This window comes from Miniopterus natalensis, chromosome 2 (assembly GCF_054644295.1).
Source record: "Miniopterus natalensis isolate mMinNat1 chromosome 2, mMinNat1.hap1, whole genome shotgun sequence".
NCBI classification, from domain to species: domain Eukaryota; kingdom Metazoa; phylum Chordata; class Mammalia; order Chiroptera; family Miniopteridae; genus Miniopterus; species Miniopterus natalensis.
The window spans coordinates 131858937-131872486 of record NC_142082.1 but is presented as its reverse complement, the minus strand read 5'-3'; the positions used below and the strand labels follow the sequence as shown (position 1 = coordinate 131872486).

General features: G+C 42.4%; 1 protein-coding gene across 1 annotated transcript in view; it reads left to right on the top strand.

Annotated features, from left to right (window-relative positions):
* The first annotated feature begins 7387 nt into the window (after nt 1–7387).
* The window catches only part of RASSF3 (Ras association domain family member 3), a 73967-nt gene continuing 67804 nt past the window's right edge, over nt 7388–13550 (top strand). The window contains exon 1 of the mRNA XM_087814564.1: nt 7388–7530. Within this exon, the coding sequence (XP_087670690.1) occupies nt 7420–7530 (111 nt within the window). The 5' untranslated portion in view covers nt 7388–7419. The remainder of the gene's footprint in view (nt 7531–13550) is intronic.

The following is a 13550-nucleotide window of genomic DNA, read 5'->3' as shown; positions in this document are numbered from 1 at the left end:
GATGAACAAAGTAGATCCAGAGACATAAAAGCATGGAACAGACTGAGGGATCTTAGAAGGAAGGTGGGGTTGGGGGAGTGGGTAAGGAGAGATTAACCAAAGAACTTACATGTTTATAGGCATAACCCATGGACGCAGACATTGGTATGGGGAAGGCCTGGGGGTGGGGTGGATGCAGGGTGGAGGGCATCAATGGGGAAAAAAGGGGACATCTGTAGTAGTTTCAACAATAAAGATAAATTTTTAAAAAATGTAATTGTCTAAAAAATTACAGGGATTATCTATACTTCAGTTTCCTTATACTTTTATAAAATTAAGAAATATCCCAGGCATACAAAAATACAGACAATACAATAAAAAAAAAAATCTGTGTTTTCAATACCCATATAAAATACACATTAAGATTTTGCCATATTTGCTTGAGTCTTTTTCTTTTTAAAGAAATAAAATGCCACAGCTACACTTAGCCATTGCTCCCCATTCTCCTTGCCTTCACTCTCCTAAATTTGGGGCGTAGCCTTCCCATCTCCCCGTTTTATTTCTTTATCTTTTAAAGGAGACAAGTAATTATCACTTGATGAGAGTTAGTGTTAATACTGAGGGCTTTGAGGACCTGAAATAGAAGGTAACATAATTAAGTATCGTAATGATGAAGGACTTTTTCATCAGATACGTGCTTTCCCTGGGCCAATTCTTATCAGAGTCATGAGGAAATGTAGAAGCCTAAGATGGAATCTACTTAGACACAGATGCCAAACTGCGTGGTTCATGGAATTCTCATACCTGGTGGGTCCCTTGCATGAACTATTTCGGCTCATTCCAGTAGGTCCTAGATATTTTGCATTGACAAGTCAAGTCATGGAAAGACAATTTGTTTTTTTCCTCCACTTTGTCTTATACTCCTAGGTAACCTCCAGGCTCACAGGTAGCATATCATGTTCTTGGATACTGAGGATGTACCCAAATATGGAAATATTATCCTTATCTGTAATCATGTAATTTTATGTGATTTAGTCGCTGTAAGAACTCTTCAAGGTAAGACTATTATCCCCCATTTTTCAGGTGTGGACCTGAGACTTCACCAGATGAGACAATTTGCTGTGGGACACACCACCTTAGCCCGCATTTCCAAGCCCACAAACCTAACCACCAAACACACTGCCTTCCAGTTATTGTGTTGTTTCTGTTGTTGTGATGAGCAAAATGGAAGTAACCAGAGTGACAGTCAATGCCGAGGTACTGTTGCTGTCAGAACAGAAGAGACAGATTGTACTAGTGTAGCTACCCCACTGCCCACCCTCTAAATATGGCCTGAAATAACCAACTTCCATCACTGAGTTGGAGTTCACAGAATTTTTCAGAGAAATTTCAGAACATCTCTTTTTCTTTTTTAAAGCCATTTTAAAGACCAGCCTTGGGGACAGGTTCTGTTTGTTTAAATGTTAGAGAATGTCTTTTCTAAATTACTGTAAGGGGAACAATTCAGTTATCATTTTGAAAATCTTATTTCTGATTCTCTCTGTGTCTCTATTGATTCTACCCAATGTTGACAGAGGAGAACAGAAGTTGGCAGAAATATGATGAGAGGGACTTTTCCAGTAGAAAATACATACATACATTTAGAAATACAGAAATAAATAAAGAATGGGAATATATCAGAACGATTTGGGCTGATAAAACTGGCTTCAACATTAAAGAAAATATATTAAATCACATAAAAATGAGACCTAACTAGAGTGGCTTCAGAGTTGGTTAATTCAAGGACCCACCCTGGATCCTGGAATTATTATGCTTTGCCATCTTTAGCCTGTCAGTTTTGTATAAAATGGCCTCAGAATTCCCGGGTACCACTTTCAGGCAAGACAAGGTCCAGTAGAAGAACAGTTTCTTTTTGTGACTCTTTTTTAAGGTGAGGAAATTCTTCCCAAAGCCACCCAACAGACTTTCCCTCAGATCTCAAAGTCTCAGTGGGCAAGTCTCTGAGACCCGTTCATGCCTAAAGTGTTGCCTGGCAAGGGGGCTGGGACCCCCAGAACTGACCACAAACCGGGCCTTCCTGCTGGAATTGGAAGTCAGATCTTGAGAGGAGAGGATTCCTGAACAAAGCCCTTGTTTGGTTAACAAGGAAGCGGGTAATGGATGTTGAGTGTGCAAAAAGGTCTGATATTTGGGGCAAGAAAGACTATCATTTTTTGGTCCTATTCTATGCCATGGATTCTCTTGCTTAACCCTTATAGTAAACTAACGAGTGTAAAGTGGGAACATTGTTATTCCCATCTTACTCATGATGAGCCTGGCGACAGAGAAGCTAAATTGTTATAGGTCACATAAGAGTAAGTGACATTGTTGTCATTCTAACTCAGGTCTGCTTGACCTCCAAGGCCATTTCTTTTTCCATACGACGTAGGTATCAAAGTCACAGTTGTCTGTCAACATGACCTTTTTATAACTTCCTGATAAATTATCTTAGTTTCTAGTACATTGTACGACTATTGCCTACGATTATAGTTCCACAAATGGGATCACAGCATGCACAGTGTTTTATGACCTTCTTTAAAGAATACTCATGAGTGAAAAATGCACAGTGTTTTATGACCTTCTTTAAAGAATACTCATGAGTGAAAAATGTACCTCGTTTTCATTTGCTAGAGTTTTTGTAAGCCTTAATAATTTATTCTCTACTCAGCAACCAAAGGGGTCTTTTAAAAATGTAAGTCAAATCATGTAATTCCTTTGCTCAAAATTTCCAGTGGTTCTTCATCTCAGAGTAAAAATCAAAGTCCCTATAATTGCTTTTGAAGCATTATAGGAACAGTAACCTCTCTGTTCCTGTTACCTTTCTGATAGCAATTCCTACTACTCTCTTTTACACTCACCTGCTTCAGACACACTGGCTTCTTTTTCTTTTTTAATCCTCACCTGAGCAAATGTTCACAGATTTTAGAGGAAGGGAGAGAGAGTGAGAAACATTGATATGAGAGAAATATTGATCGGTTGCCTCCCCTACATGCCTGGGCCACCAGGGGATCAAACTTCAACCCAGGTATGGGCCCTGATGGGGAATCAAACCCACAACCCTTTGGTGCATGGGATGACGCTCCAACCAACCGAGCCACCCTGCCAGGACCACACTGGCTTCTTTGCTCGAACATAACAGCACACTCCTGCCTCAGGGCCTTTGCACTTGCTGTTTTCTCTGCCTGATATGCCTTCTCTAAGGATATCTGCATGCCCAGCTCTCTTACCTCCTACACATCTTTGAAAAGTTACCTTCTCAGTGAGAGTTTCAATAACCAATCTATATAAAACATTCTTTATCTTTCTCCCATGATTTATGTGAGAGTATATATATTACCTATATTATATAATTTCCTTATTCATTTTGCCTGTCTCCCTCTAACCCACAGTAAAATATAGAGTGTTCCAAAAAAATGTATACATATTTCTTCTAATAGCTCAATTGATGTTTCTTTCTTTTCAGATTTAACCCATTAGAATAAATAATTATTCAAAGTGTGTATACATTTTTTTGGGACACCCTGTATATGCGAAGGAATTTTGCGTATTTTGTGCAGTGATGTATCCCTTGTGCTGAGATCGGTGTCTGGTAGATAGTGTGTGCTCAATAACTATGTTGACTGAGTGACTATTTTAATGTATAAAGGACTGATAAGTTATTTATATTTCTCCCTTTATGAACTAATTGTCATATCCTTTGGTTACTTTTTTATTAAGTGTTCTAAGTTTTTATTGATTTGTATAACTTTATATTTTAAGGCACATATCAATTTTATGACACATATTTCCCCCAGTTTTTTCCCCTTTTACCATTATGTGTAGGTATGTGTGTTAAAAATATTTAAACTTTTACATAGTCAAATTTAGAAATATTTTCCTTTTTGATACTGTTTTATAAGGACAAGTTGACAAAAGAAAAGTTTTACTTCTAAATATTTTTAATCAAAAGGTGAGCAGTGCCTAATTTTTTTTTACATTTATTATATTTGAATTTCTATTTGCAGATATGTAGTACTTTAAAAAATCTGAATAATGATTTAAACGTTTTGATATGTAATCACATTTATACAATTATTTTTCTCCTGGGTGGTTTATCTCGTAAGCAAGAAGGATAAACTAGTATTAAAGCCTCTCTTTTTACATTAATTTAAGGGAAATAATTTTATAGACAGGATGATTAAAATTATAAAACATTTGTGTTTATAACATTTGCATATGTTTATTGTTTTAAACATATTCTCCCTTCAAAGAAAAGGTCACTAGGCCATAAGTCAAAATCATTAGGTTTTTGTGTCACTGGAACATTTATGACAATAGAGCCCACTTATAAATTCTATTCTGTGTTTGACAGTAAGTCCTTTCAAAACTGAATTTGGTTGCATACATATATTTAGTCCACCCCTTCCCTGAATTTTAAATATTAAAAATGTCTAGTTGTTTAATGTGACGTTTTGAGTTTTTACAAATACTAATTTCATGAACCAAAGTTTAAATTCATAATATTTTAAAATTAAGAATACTATCAGAGCCCGGCCGGTGTGGCTCAGCAGTTGAGCACTGACCTATGATCCAGGAGATGGAGGTTCGATTCCCTGTCAGGGCACATGCCCGGGGCTGTGGGCTCGATGACTCTCTGTCATCTTTGATGTTTCTATCTCTCTCTCCCTTGCTCCCTTCCTCTCTCTGAAATCAATGAAAATTAAAAAGAAAAAAAAGAATACTATCAGAAAAATATAGAAATATGATAATGATGCTTTTAAGAAACAGAAGGCCAATTCTTCCGTCTTTCCTTTATGGTGTTTGTTCTTTGTTATTTAAAAGCAGGGCTTTTACTTCATTATTCAATTATGCCTTTTTGTTATAACTGATTCTGATGGTGCATTGACAGATACAAAAATTAATTAAGTCCTTTGGAACTTAAAAAATAATAGCATGAAAAAATCCTTTTTATCGTATGGTGGGTCATAAAGCACTTCAATGTATTTTTCCTTCTAATATCTTTCTTCCAAGTATTCAGAAACTGTTTAAAATAATTTGTTCTGGGTGGGATTATTTCCCCCTTTCCATCTAAAATAAAACAAGTTATTTACATTCTTTAACCTATGCATTACTCTTAAATTTGAGTATTTAATAAGAATTATGTTGATGAAATAATGGAAACCAAAGAACAAAAGTCTATCATAAGTAAGTAAATCATCCTATCTCCTTTTACTAGGTTATGTGCATGGCACACACAGGATCAGCTTAGACTGTGCAACACAATTTGGAATTAGAATTCCTGGTTTCTAATTATTCAGTAACTGTGTGGCTGGTGTAGGGGAGGAAAAATAATTTTCCTTCTACCCTTCTAAATTCTTCTAGACTGAACTAATAAATTAACATGAGACAGAGTAACAGGAGAAAAGAAAATGACCATTTATTACATAGGTACATATGAAGGTTCCACAAGAATATGGGAGCAAGACAGATTGGGCAGTTAAGGCTTATATGACATATTGAGCTAAGGAGAAGGGAGTTTATGGTTTGGGACTTCAAAGGGGAGGAAGGCAATTCACATGGAGACAAAAAAAGCAAATGTTTGGTAAAATAGTGTTTGCTGGGCCATCTTTAACCATGGGGCACAGAGAGCACTTTGATCAAAAGGGCCTTGCTAGGTTCCTCTGTATCACACCTAACTCACATTAAACTACAGTTCGCTGTAATAGCTCCTTTCCTGTAATAGATTCTTTACCTAAATACTTAGGCAGTTAGGGAGAAGGTTGAAGGTTTTTCCTGAGTCATTTTTTAAAATAGCCAGCTTAAAATATTTTCTAAAAAAAGTCTTATTTTGGACTTGCATACTCTGCTTACCCTCACTGGGAAGAGGCTTTCAGGTTGCAGAATCTTTAAAATGGGCTGCAACTGCAAGGCCTGCCTCCTGGAGTTGATGTGAATCACTTGGGGTAATACACAGGTTTACAAGCTGGATGTGTGAATAAGCCTGCAGGAAGGGAGAACGGTTTGCAAGCCTTCTTTCTGCTGGGGATAGGATGACTCTTTCTTCCCATCATCTCCGGACCAGCTCTCCCTCCCACTAGTCCACAAATGACCATGGCTGACCAGGACCAAGCAGAGGACGGAGGAAGGGTATCTGCAGAACTTCAGATCAGAATAGGCCCAGGCCTGCAACCCAGGGCTACTTTTCTCTCTTTAGGCCTCAGCAGCTCTAGGTGTAAACTGAGCATAAAAGAGCCCTATCTGCCTTTGAGTTGTTAACCCCCCGCCTTCCTTCCTAATGAAACCTCCCCTCACACCTGCTTACCGTAGCCCTGCAGACGCTTCCTGGCGTCTTCGAGAAACCTCCTTTCAATCAGAATCTCCACAAGGAAACCAGGGCTATTTAAATCTGCCCAATAAGAGAACTGTGTAACTGACAGGTGGCTTGGAGGAAACTTTCGCAGTTTAAGAGGATTACCGGATTGGAAAGATTTCAGAAAATATGGAACTTTTTGTTTTTTGGTTTTTTTTGGTAGGTCGGTGAATAGAATTCCCCGAACTCCTCCCCCCCATCACTGAAACCATGCCTCGTCGGTTTAAAGTGGATTGTGGGAGGGGAACATTGACAAAGCACGTTTATTTAATAAACTCTAACTACAGAACTAGTTCTCCCCCCCCCCCCCTTGGCACCAAGCGGCCTCCGCGATCGTGACGACCTCGGTTGCCCTAATCTGGAAGTGAATCCACGCTGGAGAGAAGGGCGACGCGGAAAGGCCGAAGCTACACGGAATTAACAGGATGTTTTCATTTGAATAAACTCAGCCCAGCTGTTACCTCCCCGCTCATCGCCGCTAACTTTCAGCCCCCAGGAGGGGCGAGCTGCGGGCGCTGAGCGCGCGGCGAAACCTCCGCGGGACGCCCGAGGGTCTGGGGCCCCCCGGCCCCGCAATCTCCACCTCCACTCGCTAGACCCCGGGAGGGGGGGCGGGCTGACCACAGAGGAATTGGCCGTTTCCGGGAGGTTGGGAAACGACTGTGAACTGAGCCCCGCCAGCCGCAGCCACCGAGCCGGGCTTTCCGGGTTCCGCAGCGCCGGTAGCGGCGGCCGCCCGCCCGTCCCCACCTGCGGCCGCGCGGGGGCGTGTCCCGAGCCGCGCCGGGAGGGGCACGCGGGGCGGGGCGGGGCGGGCCCCGGAGGCGGGGTCCGAGGCGCTCCCTGGCCCGGGCCGCGCCGGGAGCCCGGCGGGGAGGCGGCGGGGAGGGGCCGGGACGGTTGGATTGAGCGGCGGTCGCAGCTGCTGCGGGACGGCCCGTCGGCGGCTAGGGGCCGCGCGCCGAGAACCTCGCGGGGCGGGCGGGCGCGGCACCCCCTGCCTGGCCGCCTGCGCCCCGGGAAGGCGGCCGGCGCGCGACGGGACCAGCAGCATGAGCAGCGGCTACAGCAGCCTGGAGGAGGACGCCGAGGACTTCTTCTTCACCGCCAGGACCTCCTTCTTCAAGAGAGCGCCCCAGGGCAAGCCCCGCGCCGGCCAGCAAGTGAGTGGTGCGCGCGGCGGGCTCCGCAGCCCGCGTCCCGTCGCGCCCGGGGGGTCCCTGGGCGGCCGGACCCCGACGCCACGTGTCCGCGGGGCGGGGATGCTCGCGGGGAAGGAGGAGGGGACCGCGGAGAAGTGGCTGGTGCCTTTTTGGGTCCTAGGGTCGAGCCTTGAGCTTGGGCGTGCGGCGCGCGCTGGGGGCGCCCGGGGCGAGGGCAGGCGGAGGCGGGGCGGGGAGGCCGGGCCGGCTCCTGCCTTCCGCGCCAGATGGCCTTTGCGGCTCCGCCTCGGGCGGCCGGCTGCTGGGGAGCAGTTCTCGGCGGGGAGGCGGCCCCTGGCCACTCCCGGAGTTTTCCCTGCGACCCGGGACGCCCTTCGCGCCCCCGCAGAGCCAACGGTCGGGTCGTCGCGCTGGCCCTGTGTGTTGGTCCATTCGGTGGCCTGAGGCCCCCTGAGCGGCTTGGAGGGCGGTGGCCGCGGTGACCTGGCGTCTCCTACCTCCCGGGCCCCGCGCCTCTGTGGGGAGGGGGCGCTGAGAGGGACGCGGGGCCTGACGATAGTGGGCGCTCACTAAATCTTGGTTGCGGGGGTCAAGGTCGGGCATTTCCTGTCAAGTCCAGTTTATAGGTGCCTCGAATCTGTTTTGCAAACAAGTTCCTGTGGTAGGTAAATATGAGCGGGCCGAGAGCTGAGCCTCAGGCCGGTTTCTTCCTTTTTTGGAGGAAGCATGCCGTGGGAAGCGTGACTTGGGAAAAGATGGTCCGGGATCTGGGGGCCAGAGTCGCCGACCGTGGCCGTGCTTTGCAGAGAGGCTTTTCCCAAACGGGGCGCTTGGGCTGGACTTCTCAGTCTGGCGCTGGAGCCCGCGGCCCCCGGGTCCTGGAGCCACACCAGGAAGCCCTGCCAACCCCGCCAGGCTCACATCAGATTAGAGGAGGCTGTCATGGAACAAATTGGTTGCTCTTAAAACAACAGGCGTGCACCAAGCATTGCTATCAAACTTAGTGCTGGAAACTGGAAGCCAGGAAAATCGTTTTTGGGTGGATGGTGAGCTATGGGACGTGTGAGGACCGAGCAATGTGCTAGGGTTTCCTTGCCAGACCTTTTAAGTTTCTTTAACCACTTTCTGAGGTCAGGCTTCTTTTTATGAATTCGGAAGTTCTAGTCTTTTCAGCCTCTTAACTCCCCAACCAGAAGAGGGAGGAGAGGAGCCAGTGAAGGGCACGAGTGAAATCTTGTGCCCTTACTCAGTAGCAGGTGATCCTGAGGGAAGTCGGGATGCAGTAGTCTCCCCTCTTTATTTCTCAGGTTCAAGGCTGCACTGTTTACTAGTCATTCTAAGCTATCTCCAGCTGTGTACAGCTGTAACATATACCATCGACTAGATGACTTAAATAAATATTTGTTTCTCACGGTTCTGGAGGCCGAAGGTTGGAGATCTGGGTACCCCCATGGTTGAGTTCTGGCGAGGACCCCTTCCTGGACTTCCTGGCTTGTAGACAGCTGACGTCTTGCAGTTTCCTCACATGGAGAAAGGGCTGTCTCTTCCTCCTTTGAGGACACTAATCCTATCTTGGGCCACCCTCATGAACTAATTACCTCCAAAAGGCCCCCCTCTCCAAATACTGTCACATTAGGACTTCACCATATGACTTTTGAGGGTTCACAAACATTCAGTCCATAGCAGGTGATCTCTTGTTTTCAATAGAGTGTATTCTGATGGTGAGAGTTTGCTGTGAAGTTTGGAAATCAGAGCAACCCTCCTTCTCTCTATCAGTTATGGAAGAATTGCATTTCCTTTTGCTTTTTTCACTTTTCTTTCTTTTTTGGCCTCCCCTTTTCGTTCTCCACATGGTATTACCTCCTTCCACTTACGTTGCTCTCACCATTTGACACTTTGACTAGAGCTTGTCAGAGATGGTGCTGGTTTGAAGTCTATTCCAGAGGTGGCTAGTAATCTCCAGAAAACATCCAGGTTCTTGGATTCTGCAGGTGTGAGATGTTCCTTCACAAGGGCCAAAGTATCCAGGTTGGAATGGCGTGAAGATGCCTTAGTGCTTTAAAAATAAAAACATCTCGCCCTGGCCAATGTGGCTCAGTTGGTTGGGCTTTTTCCCCATGCATCGAGAAGTCCCTGGTTGGATTCCTGGTCAGGACACCTGCCCAAGTTGCATGCTCCATCCCCAGTGGGCAGTTGATCCATGACTCTCTCTCATAATTGATATTTTTCTCTCCCTCTCCCTTCCTCTCTCTCAAGTCAATGAAAACATATTTTTTAAAAATATTTTTTCCTGGGCTTATACAGGTACAATACATTTGTGTTATACTCATAATTTATGTAATATCTAGCATATGTTATATGCATATAATGTTGCTTATTTAGGGTTTAGAATTAGTCCAACATTATATGTATTTTGAAGTATTTTGCTGAAAATCAGGACAGTAAGACCTAGTCCTTCGCTTGAAGAGCTTAATGTGTGTATTCTGAAGCTATAGTGCCTGTGTATTTTCCCTTCTAACAGAACACATGCAAAGTGCTGAGTGAGAGGACTTATTTGCCAGGTGGAGAAAATGTTCTAAACTCTGAATTTTAGCAGGTATTTTAGTTATTTAAAGAATTGATTGTTAAGTTCCTATAAGATTTATGAGTTAAGGAAGTCAACATTAAAAGTATAAAGCAAGGCACTCTTAATATAGAGCATTTTTTACCTAAGGTTGGAGAAGCCTTTTGCATTTTAGTATACTGGTGATTATAAGAATACAGTAGGCACTCTGACATAAAGTGCAGTAGTGAAATTTATCTTTTCTCTAGAGAGGTGGAAGGAGCAGTGTTGCCGTAAGGACCTATTATCGGTAATAGTGACTTTTTTTGGTGCTGAATCACCTGGTGGAAAAGCCAGGAACATGTAGTTTAGAACTCTTGAAAATATCCAGAGAAAGCAAGATGTTTGTGGTAAATGCAGGATGGAGAGAAAGGGGGAGGGGGTGAGAAATGTCTTTCTTCTCTTGCCAGACAAAGGAACATAGCCCAACTTTTTTCTGTCTCCAACAATAACAAAAAATTTTACAGATATAAAGCAACTGTTAGCATTTTTAAAAATTTTATGTTCATACTCTCTTTTTTTATTAAAAAAAAAAAAGGGGGGGGAAGGGTTAAAAACCAGTATGGAGAGTGTAAAGGGAATGAATTTACAGCTTGTTTGTGGCAGTTTGAATGCCATGTTTATTGCCGTAGTTACAGGGCCCCATCAGTACCTGACACAGTGATTGGTCATTGGATACAGTATTAGTTGAATGAATGAATGAATGAATGCTTCCCTGGTTTGATAATAATTGGCTCTTCACAGGTTTTAAAATGTACCCTATCTTAAGATTCTCCCAAGGACCCTCTGGAGCATTAATGTAATGAAAAGTGAGGCCTTGTTAAGTGATTGGACTAAGGGGCCACATTCAGGGGAAAGACTGGAACTCAAGTTTTCTGACACACATTCCACTTTGCTTTTTGTTACTTCTTGGCTATAAAGATAATTTAAAATTTTTAATTTTCTCTTTGCAAATATGGACATCTATAATTGAGGAGTTTCTTAAGATGTTGACCCCCTCCTCTTCTGCATGCGTCTTCATTACAGTGTTGGTAGTTCATACTTGTGGGTTCAGACTATTGTTGTTTCAAGCAGAACCAAGAATGTGGGCAGTTCTGTAATTCGTAATTCTTTTGAGTTTCCAACAAAGTCAAACTACCTATAAATACAGGACACATTTAGACTTCCAAGAGTAGAAATTGATGAAAATTATTAATCTGTTGGAGCACATCTTACTTCATCTCTAGGGTGATCCCTTTTCTTCCTGAGCCTTTGGTAGTTAATGGGAATAAGGAAATGGGACACTTGTTCATTTTTGCTTTAGACGTAGAATAGTTAAGAGGTCTTTTTTTTTTTTTTTTTTTTTTACAGTGTAATTGAATTAAAAATTATTTTCCAAATTATATTACTTAAAAAAAAATATTGAATTTATTGGCGTGACATTGGTTAATAAAATTATTTAGGTTTCAGGTGTACAATTCTGTAATACATCATTAATAAATTGTACTCACTACCCAAAGTCAAATCTCCTTCCATTACCATTTATACCCCCTTTACCCTTCTACCATCCCTACCCTTCACCACCCAAAGTCAAGTCTCCTTTTGTCATCACTTATCTCCCTTTTACCCTTTTCTACCTACCCCATCCAAGAGGTCTTGAAAAACTTGAAATTGTCTTCTGAACCACTCACACTTTTTTTTTAATTGATTTGAGAGAGAAACATCGATTTTTGTTGTTCCACTTATTTATGCATTCATTGGGTTACTCTTATATTGCCCTGACTGGGGCTCGAACCCACAACCTTGGTGTATTGGGATAATGCTCTAACCAACTGAGCTCTCCGGCCAGGGCCCCACTCATACTTTTTATTTATTTTCCACTCACACTTTAAAAAATATATATATTTTTATCGATTTTAGAAAGAGAGGAAGGGAGAGGGGGAGTGAGAGAGAAGCATCCATGTGAGAAACATCAATTGGTTGCTTCCCATATGCGCCCTGACTGGGACCAAATCTACAACCTGGGCATGTGCCCTGACCAGGAATTGAACCAGCGACCTGTTGGTGCACAGGATTTTGCTCAACTAACTGAGCCATACCAGCCAGGGCTCCATTAGAAGTTTTGGTGATAATTTTGATGTTTTACAACATCAAAACTATTTTGACTATATTAACTTTTTAACCCCTAGATTGTAATTATTTTTTTCCATTTTTAATTTTGTTTATTTGGGTCCTTTTTTTCTTGATGAGTCTGGTAAAGGTTTATCAGTTTTGTTTGTCTTTTCAAAGAACCAGCTTTTGGTTTCATCGATCATTTGTACTTTTTTTTTAGGCTCTGTTGTTTATTTCCACTCTGATCTTTATTTCCTTCCTTATACTCACTTTGGGCTTGCTTTGTTCTTTTTCTAGTTCCTTTAGGTGTTGGGATAGATTGTTTATTTGAGATTTTTCTTGTTTCTTGAGGTAGGCTATGAACTTTTCTCTTAGGACTGCTTTGGCTGTGTCCCATAGAATTTTGGGTGGTTGTGTTTTCATTTCCAGTTGTCTCAAGGTATCTTTTGATTTCTCCCTTGATCTCATTGTTAATCCATTGTTTGTTTAGTAGCATGTTATTTACCCTCCATGTGTATGTGTTTTTCAGTTTTTTTTCTTGTAATTGATTTCTAGTTTTATATCATTATGATTGGAGAAGATGCATGATATGAATTCAGTCTTCTTAAGTTTGCTTTTTGGCCTAACAATGTGGTCTGTTCTGGAAAATGTGCCATGTGCACTTGAGAAGAATGTATATTCTGCTTTGGAGTGAAATGTTCTAAAAATAGAAATTAAATCTATCTGATCTAATGTGTCATTTAAGGCCACTGTTTCCTTGTTGATTTTCTCTCTGGATGATCTGCCTATTGATGTCAGTGGGATGTTAAAGTTTCCTACTGTGGCTATTACTATGGATCTCTCCCTTTTTGTCTATCAACATTGCTTTATATATTGAGGTGCTCCTGCGTTGGGTACATAAATATTTACAAGGGTTATCGCCTCTTGTTGGGTTGATCCCTTTATCGTTATAAAATGTCCTTCTTTGTTTCTTGTTACATGTAGCCTTTGTTTTAAAGTCTGTTTTGTCTGATATAAGTATTGCTACCCCAGCTTTTTTTGTTTGTTTCCATTTGCATGAAATACCTTTTTCCATCCCTTTACTTTCAGTCTGTGTGTGCCTTTCGATCTGAAGTGGGTTAATCCCTTTATTATTGAGTCTAATCATTTCCAACAGCCCCTTTGCCTGGTGCATGGCAATTTGCACATCTCGTCTCCATGTCTGATATATTCTGTTCTTACCTAGTATTGATCCATTGAGATTTTGTGTTTGTGTGAGCAGGACTCACAAAGACTCATTCCTTTAACTGAATTTCAAAAGAAAATTAATCACCAACATCTCTCCTCA